Genomic DNA, 26,581 nt, shown 5'->3' with positions numbered 1-26,581 from the left:
GACATGGGGATGGCTGGAATGGGCATCAAGGTTGATGTGGCAGGCAAGGGGCAAGTAATGATGTCTGAGATGTCAATAAGAAAACAGTTTTTGTTGTAATGTTGCTTAAAATAGGCAGACAGTGTCTATAATATACAGTAATATATAAATAGAAGTTATGTAAGGGTAAGCATTAAAGATAAGGATTTGAATTGAGCAATGCAGATACAGAAGGGGGCTGATTTACTAATCCACGAATCCTGAATGGGAAAAAATCGGATTGGACATGAACATTTTGGGACTTTTTCGTATTTTTTGCGGTTTTTTCGTCGCCGTCGCAACTCTTTCGTGAATTGTCACAACTTTTTCGTAGCCCTTACGACTTCCGCGAATTGTCGTGACTTTTTCGTAGCCGTTACGACTTGCACAAATTGTCGCGACTTTTTCATAGCCGTTACGACTTGCGCAAATTGTCGCGACTTTTTCGTAGCTGTTACGACTTGCGTGAATTGGCGTGACTTTTTCATATTGAGCGCTAGTAAACGGTGGGCAAACCTTTTCCGATTTTTCCGCGACGGCTACGAAAAAGTTGCAACAATTCGCGCAAGTTGTAACGGCTACGAAAAAGTCGCGATGGCGATGAAAAAATGGCAAAATACCGATCATTACGAAAAAAACGCATTCGGGCGCTTTCGATCCGTTCGTGGATTAGTAAATAGGCCCCAATGTGTATGGATCCTGATTGCAGCCCTCATGTAGCTTAATAATTACCCTATCATATCTAACTTGAGCTGTTTTAGTGTTTATTATCTGTCTTTGTAACCTGATTTTTAACATTACTCCCAAGGTATTTTATTATCTGGACTTCGCGCTATCAAGACCCGCTAACAGTAGAGAAAAACTTTTCTACAAATACTACAATGCCAGTCATTCTGATAACTTTTTGGTATCAGCTAACTACACTACCTTACTGGTGATCACTGATGGAGCAATTACCTCAATAGGAATTGTCGGACCTGACTGTAAGTGCATTATATTTAATTTAGCTCATATCTCTAAGGGGCACATTTACTAACCCACGAATCCGAATCCGAATTGGAAAAATTCCGATTGGAAAACGAACATTTTGCGACTTTTTCCTATTTTTTGCGATTTTTTCTGTCGCCTTTACGACTTTTCGGAAATTGTCGCGACTTTTTCGTTACCAATACGATTTGCGCGAAAAAACGTGAGTTTTTCGTAGCCATTACGATTCGCTCGTATCTTGTCGCAACTTTTTCGTATTGAGCGCTCGTAAGCGGCGGGCGAAACTTTCAGACTTAGCATGATTTTGGAAGCCTCCCATAGGACTCAATGGCACCCTGCAGCTCCAACCTGGCCCAAGAAAAGTCACCATACTGAAGCTTGAATGAATCCGAATCTTTCGTACTCGGCGCGAAAGCTGCGAAAAAGTCGCGACTTTTCGCGCAAGTAGTAACGCTACGAAAAAATCGCAACATTTTGCGCAACTTTCGGAATGGCTACGAAAAAGTCGCGACAATTTTCCGAAAAAATCGCCAAATACCGATCATTACGAAAAAAACGCAATCGGACGCATTCAGCCCGTTCGTGAGTAAGTAAATGTGCCCCTAAGTCTTTAGAGTAAATGATATGCCCAGCAATTAGTCCTTTCATCACTATGCCAAGGTTCTTTAGATATTGGACTATTGTCTTAATGCCAGTGGTTATATTGATAGGTTTTCCTTACATTTACTGGAGGATTTTGATTTTTTTTTCATCTGGCCCGTGCCAATAAACAGACCACGTGCAGACCTATCAGCCATCCACACCCTATTCTTGTTCATGGCCCCTGGGATTATCAAGCCTGCCCCTCTGATATAGAAATAATATTTTATTACGCATTGACTGAGGATGGCATCATTTTGGGCCAGTAGGCTGCCAGATAAGTCAGGGGTGGCTGACCTATCAACCATTACCTAAAATCAACTGCTAATTATTTATTCTTTCTGAATAGTGATGTAGCGAACATCGCTGAAAATGTTCGCGAACCCGTTCGCGGACTTTCGCCAAAACTCGCGAATATTCGCGAACTTTGCGAACCCCATAGACTTCAATGGGAAGGCGAACTTTAAAACCTAGAAAAGCCATTTCTGCCCAGAAAACTGATTTTAAAGTTGTTTAAAGGGTGCCACCACCTGGACAGGGGCATGCAGGAGGGGGATCAAGGGTAAACATTTCTCTGAAAAATACTTTGTAAAAAAAACTCCAAAAAAAAAACCGCAAGCTATTCCTATGTATACGCAATGGCGAAAAACCGAAGCGAAAAAACGTGGCGGAAAAAACCGAGGCAAAAAAACGCGGCGCAAAAAAAAAACGCGGCGAACCCAAATTGGCGAACACCGGCAAAAGTCCGCGAATTTGCGCGAACGCGGACATTAGTTCGCCGGCGAACAGTTCGCTACATCTCTATTTCTGAATATCTAACTGTATTTCTTGCAAAAGAAAAATAAAACATATATATATTTCTACTCTTTCAGCTAAAGACCTGAATATAAAGACAATTGTATTTGAAATCTGGGGCTCAATATTTCAGATTAAAAATCCTGCCATAGGAGAATGGACCATAGTTGTCGATTCAAACGGTCCTCATGCTATTCGGGTGGAGGCATTCACAGGTACAGAATAAAACATACATGATAATAAAGTATTAAAATCTACAGTTGTTAGTGGGACATTTTTGCATAGTTAAAAACAGTGCTGAAATAATTCAGGTGCAAATGGAAACATTGTCAAAAAATTCTCCAACATAGAAATGCTAATGCACGTACTGCACTTCAGTAATTGACAGATATTACAATATCAATGACTTCTCTCTTTATAAAAAGGAAATCTTTATAAGTAGGATGAGAGAGATGAAAAACAGTCGAGGTTGAGCTGAAGTTGTGATAAAATGAAACATTTGTACCTAAACATTTCATCAAAATTAATGTTTTATAAATATATGAAGTTTGGTTTCATAAAACGTTGATACAACCTCTTTGAGTGGATGTTCAGCTCTTGCAGAATCCTGCCAGTACTGGGACTTTGCAAAAGAAGAATTTTCTCAAATACTTTAAATTAAGAGGAAATCAAGAGTTTTTTATTGTAATAGTAATTAGTGATGAGCGAATCTGTCCCATTTTGCCATAAAATTGGCAAAACAGTGAAAATTTAATGAAATGCATTTGTTGCACGATTTTTTGTCGCCTGTGTGTTTTTTGTCGCCCTTGATTTTTTTTTACGCAACCCCGCCCAATTTGAAGCGGCCGCACCCAGTTTGACATGACCATGCCCAATTTGTTGCGCAACACAGTTTTTACACGCGGCAAATTTTTCCGCGGTGAATTTTCATGGAAGTTTCGCAAAACAGTTCGCCAATGGCAAAATGCGGAAATTCGCTGCAAATCAATGCCTGGTGAAAAAATTCACTCATCACTAATAATAATCAAAGACAGCACTTTGATTCCCCCCTCTGGCGGGAAGCGCATATGCAGAGAGGGCAGTGGGTATTAGTGATGAGTGAATTGAAACGGCAAAAAATCCATGAAACGCATTTGTTGCACAAATTTTTGGTCACGCGTGTCTTTTTTTGTCATGTGCGACTGCCGTAACTGTGCCTTTTTCGAAAGACAATTCACCAATGGTGAAATGTGAAAATTTGCTGTGAATCCATGTCTGGCGAAAAAAGTTGCTAGTGGGTATGAATCTCCTGTTTGAACAGAGCAGATGTTCTTCGCTACTGCTCATGCCTGGACCACTTAGGAACTTACTTAGGAACATTGATGTTATTGGCTGCCCTACCATAATGTAGGGTCTACGTATGAAGAACAAGGGGTAGGACTTTGCAAATGGTCATCCCCTTTAAAGAGATTGTATCAACTTTTTTATGAAAACTGGAAAAATAGTTGACATTTAAGTCACTTTTTTAGACTGTTTATAGAACTTCAACTTCAATTATTATAAAAAGAAGATATCTTTCAAGTATTAACTGTGCAAATGTATTGTTATATAAGCCAAATAGCTGGGAGAATATTGAAGATCACATAATATAAAATAGATGGACACGTGATCAAAAGATAGACATAAGGCTGTTTTCTTGTATTATTTCATTTGAAATATGTTTAATTTACACATTTTTTTCTCTTGCAGTTTTCCAAACGTCATGTAAGTTGCCTTTCATTAACTTTATCAAAATAGATGAACAAAGAATGGTGTTTTATACATTTTAGTTCCATGTAAAAAGAGACGTCTTAAGCCAATAAAAGTGCGACTGTACCCCAAACATATCTGAATTGAGCTTAAAATGCTGGTAGGCTTTATTTGGCAGCAAATCTTGTTTATATTCAACCAAAACTTTCCACCAAGTCAGGAATTCAAAAATAACTACCTGGTTTGAGGGCACTGAGAGCAACATCCAAGGAGTTGGTGTGAAATCAGAGGCACAACCATTATTTATTAACCTTTTAAAATACATTCATTAGGCATATAAAAAAGGAAAAATGGTGGCCTGGTCAAACACAGAGAGGGACTTCTGAAAAAACTTCTGAAAAAATTAAATGTTTTTAATCAATCCCTATCTGCTGGAGATTTTAACCTATTTTGCTTGTAATTTTTAAGTGATAGGGAACTGCTCAGACTGTCACCCTAACGCTACATGTGAAGTGTATCTTGGCCGCTTACAATGTACCTGTAAGGATGGATTCATTGGAGATGGCTTCTCATGCTCAGATGTTGATGAATGTGCCTATTCCTGGTTAAACAACTGTACTTATGGATATTGTGTAAATACTATTGGCTCCTATGACTGCTTGTGTCCTGTTGGTTACACAAAAGGAACAGGACGCACATGTGTTGACATTAATGAGTGTTCCAGCCCAGACCTGAATAAATGCCATCCATTAGCAGTTTGTGTTAATTATGAAGGAACCTACAAATGTCAGTGTCCACCTGGAGTCATTGGCAATGGATTTTATTGTGAAATTGATCAATGTGCCAGAAATGTGTGTGGAAGTAGTATGGAGTGCTCGATGACTGGCAGTTCCTACTCTTGCTCTAATCCATGTGTCAACCACACAGTACTTGATGAACCCTGGAGAAGCACCGCCAATGCACAATATGTAAACATCCTATGTGACTATGACAAAATGGGCTGGTATCGTTTCGTTGGAAGTGGAGGAATACGCATGCCAGAATCCTGTGTTCCAGAATTAAGGTGTAGCACCCATGCACCTATGTGGTTAAATGGATCACATCCCGCTCCAACTGATGGTATTGTCACTCGCACAGCCTGTGCCCATTGGGCTGGAGATTGTTGCCAGTGGTCATCAACTATACAGATTAAGGCTTGTCCTGGTGGATACCATGTCTATAAGCTGAACACATCACCCGCCTGCTCCTTAGCATATTGCACAGGTACATGGTATACATTTACTTAAAACATGTAGAAGAATGTAATAAAAAAATTAGAATGTATAAATAATTTTATTCTGAATTTATATGAATTTAATATAAATTTTGCAAAGCCATAAAAGAATTTAGGGACCCATCTATCAGTGGAAACAATATTGCACATTTTATAAATTGCACCAGTGTGTGGTGTATATATAATAATATTTCTTACTGAAAAAGTAATTTTTCATTCCAGAATTGCCCAACAGGCTATGTGCAAATGTTTTCCAGCCAATTGTTTACTCTTTCCAGCTTTTATTAGACATCCTCAACTTGAAATAATATGGGTGCTAAATTGCACCAGTACCTTTTGGGCATTTTCATCGATATGCTAGTTTACAGTCGTTTGATTAAAGCTAATTGCTGATTGGTTGTCCCCAAAAACTGTTCTGGTTAGCAATGAGCAAATTTTTAGTCAAGGCAGCTTTTGCAAAAAAATTGCCAATGCCAAAATGTTGAATTTCACAGCGAATCCATGCCTGGTGAAACAATTTGTGAGTTTTGGTACTACATAAGGAAGATTAGACAAATATATACTCGAGTATAAGCCGATCCGAATATAAGCCGAGGTACCTAATTTTACCTAAGAAAACTGGAAAAGCTTATTGACTCGAGTATAAGCCTAGGGTGGGAAATGCAGCAGCTACTGCTAAGTTTCAATAATCAAAATAAATAATAAAAGGACACTCAGCGTGACCCCCTGTGAACTCTTCATAAATATATCATGTTGGCAGCTGCAGATTAGGGAAAGGTGGATGGAGTGTGAAAAAAACGGCTCCAAGAACCAGACCTGCTTAGTTTATCCAAATCAACATGTGAATAAATGGCCAAAACCAAAATAATATATGAATAAAGGAACAGGAATTAATTAAATAAATAGATATAAATAAATCAAATAAATTTCAAAGGTGAATACCCAATGTGCTTGATAGGCTCGGGTGTCTAAACCCCGAGCCTGCCGCTCAAAATTCACAGTTCCTCTGTCCCTCTTAGTTTGAATAGAAGCAGGAAAACAATATGCTCACCGATATCGCAAAGTGGTCCGGGTGCTCACAGCCCCGAACCCGCAGCTGAAGGGTGAATATCATCAAAATGGAAGTAGGACATGAAGCACTCCGGACTTTCAGGGTCTGTTAAAACTTGGTTTTTATTTCATCACATTAAAACAAACAAGCACCTTGTTTGTTTTAATGTGATGAAATAAAAACCAAGTTTTAACAGACCCTGGAAGTCTGGAGTGCTTGATGGCCTACTTCCATTTTAAAGGTGGATGGAGGAACCTTTGACCATCCTGCCTTGAAGAGTTACAGCACTGCTGATAACGTCAGGGAAAGAAAAATGCAACAGCAGCAGACAAAAGCAGGTTCTTCTCCCTCTTTATGCAGCACATGTTTTCCCTCTGTTTGCAGCACCCATTCTCCCTCTGTATGCAGCACCCATTCTCCCTCTGTATGCAGCACCCATTCTCCCTCTGTATGCAGCACCCATTCTCCCTCTTTATGCAGCACCCATTCTCCCTCTGTATGCAGCACCTATTCTCCCTCTTTATGCAGCACCTGTTCTCCCTCTGTTCCCTGTGCGCTCCCTCTGTTCTCCCTCTGTATGCCGACGCTGTCACGATCTCCCTCTGTATGTAGACGCTGTCCACAGGGGTGCAACCGCGAACATATGCCCGGGACAACGTAACTACCATATATACTCTAGTATAAGCCGAGGGGGCCTTTTTTGAGCACATTATTAGGGCTAAAAAACTCGGCTTATACTCTAGTATATACGGTATGCTAATATGTATGTCATGAGCATTTATAGTAGAGTAGGGCATCTATAAGTTATGTCCATACAAGGTGTCCCACAGAACTTCCTGAGGAAGAAGCGATTCACTGTGGGCAGCAGGAGATACAAGTAGCAAAAAACGCCCTTAAGTTATACTTGCAAAAGTATTGTAAATAGTGAAAAATATTGGACTTCCAAAGAGGTATTGCCATCTTAAAAGTTGCCTATAAAAACTTTTACAAAGCAAACATATCAGATTCTCATTCAATCTTGTTTCTTAATATCATTAGATCCCAGTTCCCTTAATGATGAATGCTTATGCACTGATGATGAGGAATGCAGATTTGTGTCTGGATCCTATGGGTGTTACTGCAAGGAAAATAGGACTATATCCGGTATGTGCAATATATACACACACATTCTAAAGATAAAAGGCTTTGGTTTTTTTTGTAGTGCAAAGTGTAAAATAGGGTAAATTGCCCTTTTTCTTTCCCACATAGCAGTGTCCAAATGATCCCTTTACCACAGCATTATTTAGTAATGTTTACCTTAGGGCTTGGTCTTACTCTCCAATAAAGAGTCCACAAAGGCACTTTGTACATGTTCCCTACCCTTTAATATGCTAGGGAACCAACAGTTGATGTAATACACCTGGGCCAATGGAAAATGCTTCCCTCCCAAAGAGCAAAGTTTACTGGGAACTTCCTGAGCAGTAGGGGAAAAGTAATCCTTAGGTACCCAATGTAACAATGATTAGCTTTAATCGATGGTTTAAGTTGGGTATGCCCCATCACTGGCTGACTGTACACATACAGTTATTTACACTGTGGGGCGTAAACAACAATGTCTCAATGGTAACTTAATAAGACTGTTATGCAAAGTGGTTTAATACTTAGTTGAATTGCATAAAGAAATCAAGTGTACTTACAATTTATTGCTGCTGTTTAAAGCTTTAACAGACTTAACACCAACTGTGAGCTGTGGATTACAGAGCATGAAAACTACCTTCCGCCAATGCCAGCTGAGGGCTCTGAACATCGACGTCAAGGATATAATACTTGCAGACAGCTACTGCTTCAATGTCCTAAATGATAACACTACCAACACCTATTCAGTTCTATCCTCTCTGCAAGCAGGAAACTGTGGGATGACGTTGTCTGTAGGTGATACTCACACTGTTTGCCTATATAGTATAACAACAATCGTTATTATAATTTATATAATTAATTATTATTATCCATAATAAAATGGATAAAGTGCCCCCCATTGTAAAATATAGGGGTATTATAAATAACCGAGGAGTTCCATGACCATATAAAAGCTTTTATACAGGTCATGGAACTCTGAGGTGACTCCTAATATCCTCATATTTTACAACAAGGGGTACTTTGTTTATTATAATATATAAGTTTTAGTGAGTCATGTGACAGAAGTTATATCACTATATTATATACAGTAATAATATAGTATAATGCTTCATGGGTATTCAATTTACCAACTGTAGAATGAAAGTTCTATTAATGTTTCTTTGCACAAACCTCATGAGATGCCATTTAGATGTCTAGCCTGGCCTACTTTGTTTCTTTCCCTGGCCACCTTGTGTGCCATAGCCTGTTATAGTCTATTTAAAGAGCTGTATTATGATTATATTCTGTTATATCTACAAATGTTTGTTTTCTGATTTCCCTCAGACAAATGGAACCCATGCCTTTTATAGAAAGAGTTTTGATTTTACCTTTCTACTGAATGGACTGATTATTAGGGATAGGCTGACAACGACTTCAACCTGTATTTACCCTCTTGATATGAGAATAAGTCTTAACACTGCCTTGAATCCAATTATCAGGTAAATGTATAATTTAGTAACACAATAACCTAGGGTGAAAAAAGATACTTGTCCATTGAGTTCAGCTTTTTATGTCTATATGAAACCTGTCCAACTGCTAGTTGCTCCAGAGGCAAAAAACCCTTTCTGAAGCCCTGAAGCCTCTCTAATTAGCCTCAGAGGGGGAAAAACTCAGTAAGCTTGGGTTTCTTCATTGGCTAAAAAAACACTTGTAAAATCTCTTGAAAACCCCAGGCCAAAAGGCTCTAAGGGAATCCAGAGTCTTCAGACTCACCTTTGCCCGAACGCTAGGGTGAGCCCCTTTATCGTACAGCCTTTATGGGATGAACTGCACCCAAAAATCCCAAGTGAAAGAGAAAATGTCTTGTGACATACAAAACACATAAAAACATATATAAAAAGTTCTTGGATAAAAAGTGCTAAGTAAAAAGTGCTAAAAAATAACTCCTATTGTGCATTAATAAGGCTCCAGCCATCAGCTAACATAAAAATGTTCTTGCTTTGCCAAAAGGCTGGAGCAGAGAATAAAAGCAGCTAAAACCAAGTGCACTCTACTCGTGCCACCTACTCATAGTGAGTCAGGCACCTACGGTGATTCACCCCAGAGGCACAACACCTACAGTGGGTGCCCATTTTTTAACTTCTGACTTGCAGGCCAGTTTTGAAAGCACAAAGACATAGTTTTTTATTTCCCAAGCAGAGCCTGCTGAAGGCCAGTAGTCCACATAGGGCTACCAAATAGCCAATCACAGGAACTTTTTTTTTTTTGCTCTTGTGGCTTACCAACCTTACCAACACCAAGGACCCCTTGGTCTGTCATTATTCTCACCTCTATAGTGACCAAGCTGAATACAAGATTAGCACTGATCTTACAATTTATTCTCTGTGCTAAATCCCTTCTCAGCAGGAAAATATTTCTGACAATCAGGAAAGTTTTCACGATTCATAAAATAGATTGGATTTCTGGGAATCCATGTGGATTTCTCAGTTTGATCCATAATAAATCTGTATAAATAAATCCATGTATTAATTCGTGTCCTGTGTTTTGAATTGTATAAAACTTTTTTTGTTATAATCTTTTTTTGTTAGTGTCCAGTCTTTTGAATTGTCTAAAACTATTTTTGTTATAATCTTTATTTTTACTGTGTGCTATTTTTTGTACACTGGTTATTCATGCCCGGTGAGTCAACTCCTTTAGAGCCGAAAACTTATGGAAACAGTCTCCATATATCTCAGCGTTTTATATCTTTCCTAAGCCCATAATAATCCCTGATACACCCAGCCTTGCTGCCAATCCAAGATAAAAATGATGGTGTAGGCAGGATAAAGTACTCACCCACCCCCAATCAACTTACTTTGGGTTTCCCACTTCAAAAGTCAAGCGTGGAAAAGTAGATATGATCAGATAATATACAGGTATGGGATCCCTTATCCGGAAACCTGTTATCCAGAAAGCTCTGAATTACAGAAAGGCCATTTCCCATTACAAGCAAATAATTCTAATTTTTAAAAATTATTTCCTTTTTCTCCGTAATTATAAAACACTACCTTGTACTTGAGCTTAACTAAGATATAGTTAATCCTTATTGTAGGCAAAACAAGCCTATTGGGTTTATTCAATATTTATATGATTTTTATCAGTTATGGAGATCCAAATTTCGGAAAAATGTCTTATCCGGAAAACTCCGGGTCCCGAGCATTCTGAATAACAGGTCCAATACCTGTATAGATGCTGAGGAATGGATATACAGAAGGAAATACAATCTAAGATTAATCACAGTTTTGTTTAACAGTAGGAATTTGTTGATGACTATGATGATATATTTACAATAATTATTTTACCATTGTCTTGCAATTTGTAGCACTACTATTATTGAAACTAATGGCACTGGAAATTTTATTGCTCGCATGGCGGTTTATAACAGCAGCGACTATAAATATCCATACCAAGGAGCACAAATTAATTTATACACAAAAACAGTGATTTATATTGGAGTATTCCTTGAAGGGCCGGATCCATCTCTGTATGCCATGGTACTGAATAACTGCTATGCGACTCCATCAAGCATTCCCGATGATCCCATAAAGTATTATGTCATCCAAAACAGGTATTGTATTAGGGTACAAAAAAATTGTGAGATGCATATGTTTAAAATAAGAATTGATACACTAAACTATTTGCTAGTAAAATAAAGGATGGAAAGAGTGAGCCCCATGCCAAAATAATATACACAAGATGTTAATATTATTTCAGTGCCAGATTTTGCAATATACAACAATATAAAGGGGTGCACCAGAACAGCCTTTATTTTTTGTTATATACACTTGAAGCACAAAAAAACTACAGTTAAATTAATATTGTTTTGCATTTACAAATCTAGGTTTCCAGCATTGGCCTCCTATTCAAGTAGGTGGTACATCAATAGAGCAATATAGACATTTTGAAAAAAATGTTTTAATACAGGCTGCTATATATTCAGTATATATTAGAGTCCTAGATATTCTAGATCATAGAATTTTAATTAAAATGACTATAGGGGAATTTACATGGCAGAACACTGTGTGCAAATGTCCGGTCTCTGTACCCTATTTTGGTAAGCAGATACCTGCAGCTTCACCCACAAATACAGTGCAGACTGCTTAGTCAGTGCTGTATTGGGGAGAAGTTGGTGGGAGGCAGGTAGGTGACCCCCCCACCCTTCACCCAGACACACAAGATAGAAGGAGGTGCAATCTGCAACTGGGCCATGCTCATACTGCAAGTAACTTGCGCTTGAATTGGGTAATTAAATAGTGTATTAGGATGTAAATGGTTAGACAATGCCCAGTTCAGCAATCAGGTGTCACAAACTCTTAAGATTGGCTTTGGGAGGGGAAATCCATTACAAGAGCCTATATATGGGACTTCAGGAGCCATGGACTTCCTTACTGGCTAACAACATCAAGAAGGCAAGACAGACTGCCGAGTCAGGCCAGGTGGGAGGCTGCACCATGCTAGGAGATCAGTACAAGGCTCAGCTCAGAGGTGAGAGGTAGGGTGGCTGTACTAGTCAATAAGGGCAGCCTGTGGTTCCCCTATAAAGATTTAGTTTTTTGGAGTAGAAACCCGGTTGACTGTGTGCCAGTAAGGCATTGCAACCTTCTTGAGTAGGATAGTGGGAAGTTGTAGTGAGACAGTAGCACTGGAAGCTTCTGGAGGGGCGACACTGTGTGTATGAGAATGTGAGAGAATCCTCTGGAGAAATTGGGAGATTTATACTGAAATGTTTGACTTCCATTGCTCCAGTTCTGTTCCTTGCCATCCTACCTAACCTTCTGTGGCAGGAGTCTACTAGTTATAAATAGCCCTGTTACAATCAACCTGGTATCTTTGTAATCAGTATACTGTACTTCAGCTTGATGCACAATGGCTTTTCTTGAAGATGAATCATCACCATTGATGCAGGCTAGGAACTTCCACAAAAGGGGCAGATTTATTAGAGGTCACATTGTGTAAATATTTAGTAATGAGGCTCAGTAATCAAAGCATTTCTGTGCCACCACTATTGGAGGAAATTCTTTCTGTTCTATGGTACAAAACCGGTAAGTCTACCATCCCTCATTGTGCTGTTTTCAACAGGTGCCCTAGCAAGAGTGACGGTACTGTCAGTGTATTAGAAAATGGCGTATCTAGCCAAGCCCAGTTCTCTTTTCAAATGTTCGCATTTGCAGGGAATTATAACCAGGTCTATCTGCACTGTCAGATCTATGCGTGTGACAGTAGGACCTCCACCTGCGCATCTGTGAGTACAATACATTTTGCACTGGATCAGACAAACATGCAAAAAATATCCTCTTGACTATTCACTACAATGTATATGTATGTATTATAGACATGCTCTGGTTCCCGTGCCTTGGATGTAGCCACACAGACTACCACCAATCTGAAAATCGGACCATTCAACAGACTAGGTAGGTAGAAATGTGCAATTTAACACTATAAAGCAAAACTCTAATAGCATACTAAATATTGATATTTTATGATCTGCCCCTAAAAATATAACTGGGTCACAGGTTTAATAAGTTTAACTGATTTGCCTACATTTTGCTTGATTAAAAAAAAGTCAGTTCTGGGACCCAGCCATACAGATGATGGACAAGTTATCTGGACTTTTGCCACAGAAGTAATTCCACTGCTTTGAGCAGCCAAAACCAGTTACTCCCTCTCTCAGGCCAAGTATTCAGTGGTAGAGCTGAATTATAACACCATATTGAGTCATTAAGTGAAAACTCCAATGTTTGGGTTCTCGTGGGTCACATCCAACACCCCAATGCCTGTCCACACTATAACTCAGTGTGTAGGACACAACCCAAGGGGCATCACACCTGTTTGTTGCACTTTGCACCCTGCTGCCTAAAGTTCTGGCCTATTAAATATAATGAATTTTCTATTGCTTTTCAGATCCAGCTCCTTCATCTGCAGCTTATGGTAAAACAACACTGTCCAAGCAAATGACTTTTCTAGTAACAAGGTCTAGTTTCACCAAAACTAAAATATATATATTGACCTCAATCAAATCATTTATTTCCCTCCTGTGCACGTAAAAATGTTTTCTGTTGAGTTGAGCCATCTTTTATTTCTTGCTTAAACAAATCTACAACCGGTCCTTTTTTATATATAATTCAGTCTTTGGTAATACATTCGTAAGGATACATTCATAAACGGCCACAAAAATAGAAAGTGCATGTAGTTTGAAAGATGCTATCAGTAGTCTTTCAGTATTACTTTACTTGCAGCATTTTCATACAAGATAATTTTAGTCTAAAAATGTGTTAATTGCCTATTAAGCTTATTGATCACAGCCTATTACTAATTAAATGGGGCATACACCCCAATGGTGCAGCATTTTCCAACCTATTATTAGGCATGATGTTGTGATGTTTGCTGCAGATTCTTAAACCAACACTGAAAATAAATCTTCCCATAGGGCCAGAGTCCCAGTTGATGTTGATGCTGTATTTCATCCTTACACTTTTCTTCACCTCCAGGTACACTTGCATCTTGGACGGTTATTGGAACCATGCTAACAGTCTTGTCAATAGTTTTCATATCCGGAAAGCCGTAATCTTCTACTCTGGATGTCTGGAGCCTGCAGGCCAATGCACTGCAGTAATGTTTAGCAACCATCGAAAAAATAATTATACTTTATTAATGAATACAATGGTGATTGGTGTTTAATATGATATCCACCTTTGTGTGATGTCATATGTACAGTATATATCACATAACAGGGCAGTTCACTGTCATATCTAAATATGCATGCAAATTAAGGCTCTGTGTATATAATTACCTATACTATGTATTCATCATTTATTCTGTTCCTCTAATCTAAACGGGGGGGGCCTCTGGTGCGCTGATTGTTTTCATGGGAAAAAAGAACATCTCTTATACTCCCCTCTAATGTACTTGTAAAGATTAATCATGTCTCCTTGCAAGCACCTTTTTTCCAGAATAAACACCCCAACAGTCTAACTAAAACTTCCATCCCCTTAACCAGTTTAGTTGCACGTCTCTGCACTCTCTCCAGCTCATTAATATCCTACTTAAGGACTGGAGCCCAAAACGGCACCGCATACTCAAGGTGAGGCCTTACCAGGGACCTATAAAGAGGCAAAAATATGTTCTCATCCCTTGAGTCAATGCCCTTTTTTTATACAAGACAGCACTTTATTTGCTTTAGTAGCCACTGAATGACATTGATGGAATACCTTGTTATTGCCTAGAACAACTTGTTATATACAAAAATCCCCAGATTCTACTGCAGTAAGGAAACCCCCAACACACTACACGGTGTGTAATTCCCATTTAAACATTTTTTTACCAAGTGCATAACTTTACACTTTTCAACATTGAACCTTATTTACCATTATGCTGCCCAGTTTTCCAATTTTGTCAAATTTTTGCATGCTTTATTGGCTTCCTTGTACCTGATGAAAGTTTCAGCTGTCCCAGGTAATGTCTTTCCTTGCTTACAAGGGGAATATACTGACCTGTATACTTGTTAAGCAACATTTATTCCATTCTCCTTCTGTGTTTAACTTTGAGAAAAGCCTTTCCCAGTTGATATATTGCAGAGATGCCCTTATACTGGCAAAGTCTGCACGTCTAAAATGTAGTGTTTAAGTTACACCCTTATAGAGCTGTCTCTGCAGCATTATCTCATTAACTGCCTGAAATAAAAAGCTGTCATTTAGCATATTTACAAACCTACTAGCTTTTTTTGACTTAGCCACCCCATTTCTCCAATCAGTGTCTCTCGTTGGTGCTGTTCCCCTGAAAACAAAAATCAGCCCAATGGCAAGCAGGGGAGCCACAGTAGGAGTGATGAGGTTTGGAAAAGCCATATTTTCAGTCCCAGACCAACCTAAGATGAAACCAAAGGAGTGTTTGTATGTATGTTACACAAATTTTTCCCAACATTCTGTACAAACCTGAACCATTTCCTGAAGCAAGAATCAAATCAAGGCTTCTGAGATTAAAAAAAAACACCACATTGTTTTGTTAGCAGTCCTCCTTTATTTAATGGTCTAACAATCCTATGGAGCATGTAAGGACATGCTTTTGAGATCTATATACACCTGACAAGTGGTACAAAAAGGAAATTATGGTTTGTTTGCAGCGAGTATTGTGTGAGATGTCCTGATAGCCACATTGATAAAGGTGAGAGTTATAGTTTATCTCTAGCAATTATTATAAAGGTATTTAAATTACAACTATATAATACATGTCTGAGCTGCTAATTTGGTGAGTATGCCCTGCACTTTACAGTATGGTAGCCATGTCAGTACTGACCACAGCAGGATTTGCATCTGTTTCATCTCTCTATGCCATGCATCCAGTGACTTTATTCCTGGCCCGCAGCAGGTCATTGTGTTCTAGTTGCTATTCCCCGCTATCTCCTTTGATGTTTTTTCATTGGTTGGGAAACTATAGTAAATGGATTAGGTGAGCTGGCAAAAGTATTAGCAGCAATGTAGAACTTCAATGAAATCATTCAAGGAAATAAAATCACAAGTCAGCTACATGGTAAAAATCCCAGTTCCACTAGTCTCTTAAAGTGCAATAAACCTTTTATGGGCAATGATATGCAATCAACACAGTGTAGAAGGCAATAAAAAACACTAGAAATGCAATAAAATAACTCAGCATGATCAGTACTCAAACCAGTCACAGTAGGCAATAAAATAATATTTTTAGAGCAGATAACAATTAAGACAGTAAAAGAAAGAGTCTGTGTTTGTGTGTGTATACTAGCCAACACTGAAGGGTATATCTGTAGTAATAAGTCACATTAACCATTCTTGAAAAGTGTTTTTCTTGAAAAACCTAATAGATTATGTTTTTGACTTATTACTACAGATATACCATGACCTGGATGAATGAGAACCTTCACAGACATAAAATGGGGCATTTGCTGATGCTCAATTTTTTTGGTTCAGGTTTTTTGTCGCCGAAAACCCAATTTTATTGTGGGAAAAAAATGTGAATTTGTCATGGTTTAATATGTCCATGAGTTTTCACATGATAAACTGTTTTCTCACTGTTGTCCTTGACCTTGGGAAAACTTATGTTCTGTTGATTGTCCCGGAGGTGAGGGAACAGATCAGAAATACTTTTTGGAAAGTTAACTTTGAAAAGTGCTGCTACAATAAAGAAAAAGAAGAAAATAAAGCAATTTTTGTATTTGCTAATTTCACTTTTTGTTAATAAGAATGTTGAGCTCATTGCTTAAGAGAACAAGAGGCAAACTCATTCTTCTTCCCCAATCCTTAATGAGCCCTACTGACCCATCCATTATGATTGTTTTCAAGTAAGAACATTTGTATTTGAAAGTTGCTGTCCTCTAAGGGTTTCCAAGGGTTGCTAGGAGTTTCAATACTGAATTTCTTGCCCTTTGACCAATCATAGTAATTAATACTTTCAAGACAACTGAAGAGCACTACAGAAGTAAGGGTGATCTGATTTAATCACCATGCTTGGGGGCAGCTGATAGAGTTCTGAATAGTACAAGGGAATGCAAACAAAAGTTAAAAAAAGATGAATCATGTCCACAGGAATATGAAGTGGGTCAAACTTGTGTTAAGCAAATCAGGGTCATTTATGGCAAGAATTACACGCGCCTTCCATTTGACCAATGTAATTGCGCTATTTAATGGTATTGGAGCATGACTCAGCAACCCATTGTTACAATAAGAAAATTTAAAGCTGGGTTCAAGCCCATTAAATACATTTGTATTCATATTTAATGAATTGTGCTCTTATTGATATAAACTATGGTTTATACACCAGTGTCAGGGTCATATGTTTGTATTATGCCCCCAAATTTGTAATAAATAGAAATATTTATAGAAATCTTCTTTTTCTGTGGGTGAAGTTGGGATCTCATCAGTCATAATACTCACTATTGACCATGAATTGGGTGTAAGTTCTTTCTAAACATGTCTGGAACCCATTTGATTTCATTGGAACTTGGTGATCTAGCACTGTATCTGCTATATACTGTAGATGAGATCAGCCCCTGTACAGTCAGTATACCCTAAAATAATGCCATTTCCTTTCAAATACACACAAACACGTGGAGGTTCGACTGTATTTTCAACAAAGAGGTATATGGCTGTTATAACTTTGTTGAGAAGGGATGTTCAATTCTACAATCTGTGTATTATTAAGGAATAATCCTATTAGTGCAGATTCCCCTCCAATAGTAGGTATAGCAGAACAAACCCAACATTCAGTGAGATCTAGAATCTTACCAATTCGACCATGCATTTGAAATACCATGTTATCATTGTAGGAAATGGTATAAGGAAACGGGACAGAAAGTAATATTATTGTTGCAAGCATCATTGGGGCAGATATATTAAGACACGAACGCCAGGAGCGTTCATTCAAATTTTCGCCAAGTTTTTCGTGTCTTGTGCAACTTTTTCGTACGCTTGCGTGACTTTTTGCGTACACTTGCAAGAAAAAAACGGAAAGGCTTTCCCGCTGTTTACAATCGTTCGGTACGAAAATTTTGTGACTTGGCTTGTTAGTTTAGAGTTATTCTATGAAGAATGTGGCTGGTTTTAATAAAGAAAACTGTCAAGAAACAATTTTTTTTTTTTTTTAACGAATTTTCTTAAACACAACTTTTTATTTAAGTTATTAAATATCTACATAGGTTTAAAATAAAACTTTGTTAGACTGTGAAAATTCTTTCGCCCAAACTTTTTCTACAATATGTCTTTTTAAACAAATGACTTAAAAAGTGTATTTCTTAAAAAACCTATGAAAATCAACTAGGTACAAAATGTATTTTACTAAAGAGCTGTATTTGTAATGCTTATTGTGATTAATATGTTTAATTTAGAATAAAGAAAGTTTACTTTACCAAGCTTGCACACTGTTAATACTAAAAGGTAAATCTAACATTTTATGGCATGATAAAACACATACCTTTATCTTTCAGTCTGGTTAATTGCCTCTTAAGCATGCCTTACCCTTTTTGAAGAAAAACAAGCGAAATATCAGTACTAGTTTTAAATAATAACTGCTTATGTATATTAATTTAAATAAAAATAAATACCTTTGCTTATTTTCTTTCGGATGTCTCGCAGTTGCTTTTCTTCCCTGCATTTCAGGTCAGACCATTGTTTCTGAAGTTGTCTGACTTCTCTATGTATCCCAAACTTTAGCTTCACTGTCTTTACCAGAAACATCTAAGATATAATGTAGGTTTAATATACCTAGGGGCAGATTTATCAAAATGTGAGTTTAGAGCTTAATATATAAAATCTCACCCACTTTCTATTCATTCCTATGGGATTTTTAATAAGCATGTTTATCAAATGGCGAACTAATTTCCCCCCATTGATAAATCTGCTTCAAAAAATCGAAAAGGAAAGGGAAACGTGAGTGAGTTTTTATGTATTAAGCTAAAAACTCACATTTTGATAAATCTGCCCCTAGTATTACAACAGAGTTTAATTTTTACTTTTTATTTTGTTTGTTCTTTGAAAGGAACAGTTTAGTTTTAATGTGAAACTGGGTAAAATAGACAGACTGGGCAAAATATAAAATATTTCTTACATAGTTAATCAGGTGACATTGTCATCTATAAAGGCTGGAGTAGGCAGATGTCTAACATAATAGCCAGATCTTCCCGCTTTAAGCTCTTTAACCTCTTAGTTAGTGACTTTACGGGGGGGGGGTGGACACATGGGACAAATTCTTTTTCCTCTTATTCTTCTCCCTACTGCTCCGTATGAGTTGAAATTGTCGCCTGTGCGAATGCACATGCATGCGCTCGCAGGGGGGGAGTGAATAACAAACGCGCATAAGCAGGTGGGAGAGCGGTGAAGGGGGTTGGCCTCGGGCCGTACGGATCAGAAATCCGGCAATGAAGCCCATGGTAGATGTAACAAAAAAAAAAAAATTTAACTGATAATCATAACATTTGCTTTACAGCTACTAGTAAAATAAATCTGTTAGCTACACAATTGGATGACAATTGGCTGGATGCCAATCTACTCTCACCAAAAATGACAGCAGCAATCTCCCACTGTCCAGTTCTGAAAGTGAGGATGAAGAAGAATTGAACACTAATACACAAGCTGAAGGGAGCTATCTCGCACAAGCAGAGCAAGATTATCTAAAGTTTAAATTCGATTTTCATAAAACCTATTTCCTCTATTCAATGAATTTAAGCATTAATCAAGAGTTGAATTTGACAAATTCTGTCACTTTATGAAACAAAACCATTGACCAAAGGGTAGGCAATTTAGAGGTCATTTTTCATAAAGTGTTGTAAAAAGAACAGCATTGTATGTGCTGCGCTAAGAGGCAGCTAGATCCAACCACTAGTACTAGTGCACTGTGCCAAAAACAAAAATTTCAGCCACCATCAAAAATCTTGCCTGCTACAAATATTCAACATGTAAATCTACATTCACAAACAAAAGAGCAAGTTGAATCAGAACCCAAAAGAATTAAATTAACACCCTACAATAGTGCTGACTCAAATGTTCAGAGTATGAAGCCCATGGCATTCTTGCTGAAAAAAACTTCTGGACATTAAAAAAAGAATTTATTGATGACATTTAAAGGAGAAAGAAAGTCATTTTGGAATTTTACTGCCCATAGATTCACCAAAATAGTGCCACCTAGGAGAATATATTTATTTTGCCAAGTGCATTGCCATACCTGAGTAAACAACCCTAGAAGTTTCTCCATTTGCTTAAGACAGAAGCTGCCATTTTAAATAGATTCCTGCTTGCAGTCTAGCTGTTATAGCTCAGATCACACATTCCTAAAGGAGGGGGGAGCAGGAGAGGGGAGAGAACAGAGACCTGCGCAGACTCTGCCATAGGAAAAAGGAGACAAGTAATCCTGTGTTTCTTTTGATAGAGAGCTCAGTGCAGCGTTTCTGTGAGTGCTTCTGGCTGCATTTACATAGACCTTTCTGGTAAAGCTTACTTAGTTCTTACCTTTCCTATTCCTTTAAGTGTAGAACAAACCCAAATGTGTATTACTGATCACGTAAATTAAAAAAAGATATAAGCCCAACCAGTTTCAGTAGAATAGTTAAATCTATAATAGCCAAACTGAGATTGTGACTGCAGATTTCACTAGGTGAAATAAAAAACTGCAATTTTATTGCATTTCCCATTGTTCTTTGTTCCTTGTCTTTGCCCATAGAAATTTTGTCTGCTGTATATTGATTTGGCTGCCCCTGTACACCACATAGTTTGGAAAATCTATGCATATTGGGCATCAAACTGTTCAGTTGACCTCTAACTTTGGGTTTTTTTCTTGGTACCTAATGTTATGTTGGAGATCTGGTGCTTGAAAGTGGGTTTTTTTTTGGGGGGGGGGGTATTTTTAAAAATTTTTTTTATAGAATCTGCTAAATTCAAGAACACATTGCTGTTTGGTACGTAGGAGTTGGAAGACATAGTTACCCATATCAGACTCAGCAGAATGTGTACTTTTCAAATATATATGGTTTCCTGTGGTAAACCTAATGTTCCAGGATTCTTGCCTTTAGAAACTAAAGTATGCCATATTCTGTTGTAATGCTTTTGAAAATTTGGTAATTTACTGCTGGGAGTCTGTGACCTATAGAAGTTAGAAATCCACATACGACACATATTCGGTATTAGCAGGTTTGGGAGGCATGAGGCTTTTCCAATCAGTTGAATTTTTTAACTGAAATCCTAAATTCTACTGTCAGTGAAAAGGGCTAAAACTGAACAATTCATAACAAGATGAATAACAAGTGTATAACAATGCAAGGACTTACAGCCTCAATCCAAGGTGTGAACAAAGCATGGGGCCAGTTAATTTAGGATCACTGAACTGTACTTATACAATTTAAAAATTAAACAATGGTAAGCAATCGCAGCAGCCAGACAGATGGTAGGCCGCACAGGGGAGGGGGCCCATAGTCTGAATGCAGCCCACAGGCTGCCAATGGTATAATAATGTTTTATTTTATTTCAGTTGATTTCAGAAAGCCAAAACAACATGTATCTTTTTTGCAGTGGTGTCTGTCGGTGCCTGAACACAGTAAGAAAGACACAAAACAATCTGTGAATTGAATCAATAAATATAATACATTCAATAGTACAATGTAGGGGTTTACCAAAAATGGGCCCTTAGGACAGACACCCCTAGGACAGGCCACAGGGTGGTGCTAGTGAACAGGGACACTGGGATGACTGGGTGCCAAATAGTTAACAGGGAGTATACCTGTAGTTCGGGTTATGGCCACAGGGTGGTGCATAGGCCCATATAAGGGAAGCAGCCATGTGCTGTAGAGGAAGTTAGTTCAGGGACTGCTCCAGTAGTGGAGTATCCCTGGTACAGTTTATAGATAGAAGTTACATAAGAGGTCGCTCTAGGAGTGACATGTAGAACACCAGAGTTTAGAATGGGCGGACATTGCCCCTCCAGGAGTGGTAGTGAGGTTAAGACCTCCCAGCGTTACATCTGCTGGAGTGCAGGGCCACAAGAGGCTAGGTAGGTGGAACAGGTCACCGCTAGTCCAGGAGGCCGGATCTGAGGGTGCCTAGCGAGAGTACCGGTGTTGGTCCCTGTGGTGTAACGTCCTAGCGTGAGTACCGGGGAGAACTCTAAGAGAGAGTGTCTTTGCCGAGAGTACCGGGGAGAGCACCTAGAGGGGAGCACATGAGCGTGAGTACCGTGGGGTAGTCCAACAGGAAAAGGTTCTCAATGAGAAGTAAGGAGTATATGCCCTGCACTGTGTATAAATGATATGCCGCTCCTGGAGAGGTTCCCGTTCAATAAACCATTTCATCTGATTCACTTATACAACTGTGTCGGATTATCAATCTAGCCCAGAGGACCACTACCCAGTTGGTAAGGAATAACTCCAAGAGGGAGTATATCACACCAGGAGTACGTGGGTCCCAGAGGGGCATAGCATCCTGATCGTTTCCCAGGGGGAATTACAGTTTCACAACACCATCCCTGGGTGGAGGCACGCCTTTTAAAGGGAGAAATCCCTGTAAACCCCCATAGTAAGCGGGGGCTCAGGACTCCTGTAGCGCCAAAGTATAGTGCTCCAACAGGTAGTGCCACAGAAATCTACAAAAGTGGGCTACAACAATTTAGGAAGTTATTTACAGAATACAAAATGTCATGCCAGAGTAAATTAATAAAGAAATCTAAAGAAGCAAAATTAGTAGCAGTAAGCATAAACAAGCATTTTAATCATCTGCCTTTGCCGTTTACAACTGCTACTGTGTTAACTACCTCAACTACTGTGAGTATAACCCTGCTTCAACCTTGTCTGTGACAATAAACGTTCTACAGTTATTCAGCAAAGAACCTTCTGGCATCCTATTTAGTACATCTATACCATACAGCCTCAGGGAGTTGTAGTTCAACACCATCCTCGTCTCCAATTTAGCTAATATAGTCATCTTCCATTTAGCGGAGGCCCATCCTGGGAAAGGGGGATCGCATGTAACCCATGCTCTACCATAACTAGCCTGGATTAACCCCTAATTAGCCAAACAGGTCTTACACATATTTCTCAATTTTACAAGCATATGTCCCCCCTCCTCCCACCCCCCAATCGCCCCTCCCATTAGTACAAAGCACACAGACATTGGTAGCCAGGGCCCCCCTATAATGTTGGTAGCCATGGATTATGTTTTGCATTGGTGCCAGTGAAGGGACCCCTCTAAAACATTGGTAGCCAGGGCCCCCCTAAAATGTTGGTAGCCAGGGCCCCCCTAAAACATTGGCAGCCAGGGGTTACGTTTTGCATTGGTGCCAGTGCCCTCTAAAACATTGCTAGTCCTCCCCAGTGTCCTCATACTATGGCCCGCTCCCCCCCTATGTCCTCCACCTCACCCCAGAATCCTCCAGCTCCCCCCAGCCTCCTCCTGCTTCCTGCAGGTCCCCCCCAGTGTCCTCCTGCTTCCTGCTCCCCCCTAGTGTCCTCCTGCTTCCTGCTCCCCCCTAGTGTCCTCCTGCTTCCTGCAGCTCCCCCCCCCAGTGCCCTCCTGCTTCCTCCGGCTTAACCTCCATGCTCTGGGTGGGTCCTCTTGCTATGTGCCCCAGCTCCCTGCTGCATCTACACTTTTATAAGGTTGTGCCCTGTGCATACTGACATCACACGTACACACAGGGCACAACCAATGGAATTACCTGCGGACCACCAATGACAGGGCCCATTATTCTTTAAAGGGGGCCTGAGCTAAAAAAAAAGTATCACGGCCAGGCCCTGTTTAAATCAAGAATCATCCGACCCCAGGACAACTGTCCCCCCCTGATGGTGGCCCTGCCTGGGGGTTACAAATAAGGACTGTTATTGGCTATTTGGTAGCCCCTATGTTGACTGGCAGCCTATAGGAGGCTCTATTTAGAGAAGTTTATTTTTAATAGAAAATGTTTTACAATAATCACATACACAAATTAGAGCAAATTTACAATATTAAAGAAAAAACAAACAATACTTACCACAAAACTTTCTAAGGAGAGACAAAAAACTCCAGCAATTCCTCTATCATTAAAAAAATAATAATTATACATGGCATTTGATTTTTAGTTATGAAGCAAAAAATATGTTTAATTAAAAAAATAAAAACCAAAAAATCAAAGAATCCTCAATCTGTACTTCTACCACATGAAGGTCTGTTCACTTGTTTACTGTGAGCCGACGTCATCACAATGCCCGCCAAATTCATAAAAACACGCCAGTAGTGTCTAATGCGAAAGTGTTGTAACTATGACGAATAACAAATTAACTCGCTCTTACGAGTGATTCATAGATTGGAACCGCCCATTTCCTGAATTTGACAGATTACCGACATTTCTTAAAGTGGCGCACGACAATTTCGCTAAAACAACATTATCCAACACTTTTGGGAATTCCCCCTATGAGTATATGGCAAATATAATAACACAGAAAAACAGCTGCAACATCAACACATTAATACTGGAACAAATTATATGCCATGGTGTCTCTGAGTTGCTGGCAGCTTAATGATGGCTCAGTGCAGGTTTTATGTCCATAATGCTTACCCACGATGCTACCATGGCATACCTCCCAACATTTGAAAAATGAAAAGAGGGACAAAAAGACTTGGCACGCACGGCAATTTTTTTGACCACGCCCACTTTGTGACCACGCCCCAATTACCACACCCCATTTTTAAATTCATTTTTAAATGCCCCCATAGAAAGTACCCTCCATACACAATGCCCCCATAGAAAGTGCCCCCAATTTCCCCCATACACAGTGCCCCCCATACACAGTAGCCCTCCTTACACAGTGCCCCCCATACACAGTAGCCCCCATACACAGTGCCCCCCCATACACAGTAGCCCCTAATTGCCCCATAGAGAGTACCTCCAATAGTAAATTCCCCCCATACACAGTGCTCCCCCATACACAGTAGCCCCCAATTGCCCCATAGAGAGTATCTCCAATAGTAAATGCCCCCATACACAGTGCCCCCCCATACACAGTAGCCCCCAATTGCCCCATAGAGAGTACCTCCAATAGTAAATACCCCCGATACACAGTGCCCCCCCATACACAGTGCCCCCCATACATAGTAGCCCCCAATTGCCCCATAGAGAGTACCTCCAATAGTAAATGCCCCCCATACACAGTAGCCCCCAATTGCCCCATAGAGAGTACCTCCAATAGTAAATTCCCCCCATACACAGTGCCCCCCATAGACGCTGCTGCTTCTTGTGGCTCCTGCTCCTTATGCGGCTCCTTCTACGGCGGCGACAGGCCCTTTTATAAGGTTGCGCCCCGTGCGTACGTGTGACGTCACACGTACGCACGGGCGCAACCTTATAAAAGGGCCTGTCGCCGCCGTACGAGGAGCAGAAGAAGAAGCAGGAGCCGGAGGACTAGACAGAGCCGGAGCGCTCGGCTGCAGCCAGCGCATCCCGCTGGCCTGGATAGTTTAATGAATGTTCTGCATTTCCATAGTGCGGGACATTCATTGAACAATCCGGGACAGCGCGACGCGCTGTAAAAACCGGGACTGTCCCGCAAAAAGCGGGACAGTTGGGGGGTGTGCCATGGGGGAGAAGGTGGATATGGGCTACAAAATGGAGTCTGGACTAGAAAGAAAATGGATACCTGCATATACAGCAAACAGCCAGCAGAGGGAGTTCACTGCTGACAATAAATGACAATAAATGATGAGATGATGGAAGCTTATGCTGGAGACATGACAATGCAAATGCAAGTCATTGGCGACATGGTGGTGTATTTTCAGGCTTATTAGACATTTCAAATTTATCCTAAAGTTATCTGGTGTACCTTGGTAACAAGACTGCTCGGACCTAAAGTAAGGACTTGTAGCATAAACATCCACAAATGTGGCTGGGGCAGCTTTGTAATAAAATACTGGGATCAATGTGCCATATATTGCTGAGGCCACAGTGATGGGCTGGGTGCTCCCTCAGAGATCACATGACCAGAAATAATGCAGCTCTGACTGTAACAGGAAGTAGTGTGGGAGTAAAAGGCAGAACTCTGTCCATTAATTGGCAGATGGGGCCTAGCGTGTATGTGTGCCTTGGCAATGGCATACCTCCCAACATTTGAAAAACAAAAAGAGGGACAATTTTTTGGCCACGCCCACTTTGTGACCACGCCCCAATTAACACACCCCATTTTTTTCTAAAAATACTCCTTTTATATAGTTGAAATGGCGGGATCAGATGCAAATGTGCTATACCCTCATACTGTACTACCTAAGGAAGCCCACAGAGCCCCCCCATACAGTGCCCTTCATACACAGAGCCCCCCCATATACAGTACCCCCCATACACATGTAGCCCACTTTATGATTAGATGTGGCACTACCTGCTGATCTTCCACTATACTTGGCGCTTTCAGGAGTCCTGAGCCCCGCTTACTTTGGGGGAACAGCTATTACTTTGTACTTTGGCGTGCCTCCACCCAGGATAGGGAT

General features: G+C 39.7%; 1 protein-coding gene across 1 annotated transcript; it reads left to right on the top strand.

The window, feature by feature from the left end:
- Positions 1 to 3: 3 nt before the first annotated feature.
- On the top strand, positions 4 to 14,675 carry LOC101731793 (uromodulin). Its single transcript, XM_031893844.1, has 13 exons — positions 4 to 54; positions 827 to 1,001; positions 2,517 to 2,654; positions 4,168 to 4,182; positions 4,636 to 5,430; positions 7,530 to 7,634; positions 8,190 to 8,398; positions 8,931 to 9,085; positions 10,948 to 11,193; positions 12,705 to 12,867; positions 12,958 to 13,036; positions 13,527 to 13,553; positions 14,114 to 14,675. The coding sequence occupies exons 1-13, from the start codon at positions 4 to 6 to the stop codon at positions 14,188 to 14,190; spliced, it is 2,235 nt and encodes a 744-aa protein (XP_031749704.1). The 3' UTR covers positions 14,191 to 14,675.
- The last annotated feature ends 11,906 nt before the right edge of the window (positions 14,676 to 26,581 follow it).

This window comes from Xenopus tropicalis, chromosome 9, assembly GCF_000004195.4.
Source record: "Xenopus tropicalis strain Nigerian chromosome 9, UCB_Xtro_10.0, whole genome shotgun sequence".
Lineage (NCBI taxonomy): Eukaryota > Metazoa > Chordata > Amphibia > Anura > Pipidae > Xenopus > Xenopus tropicalis.
This window is presented reverse-complemented; position numbering and strand designations above follow the sequence as displayed.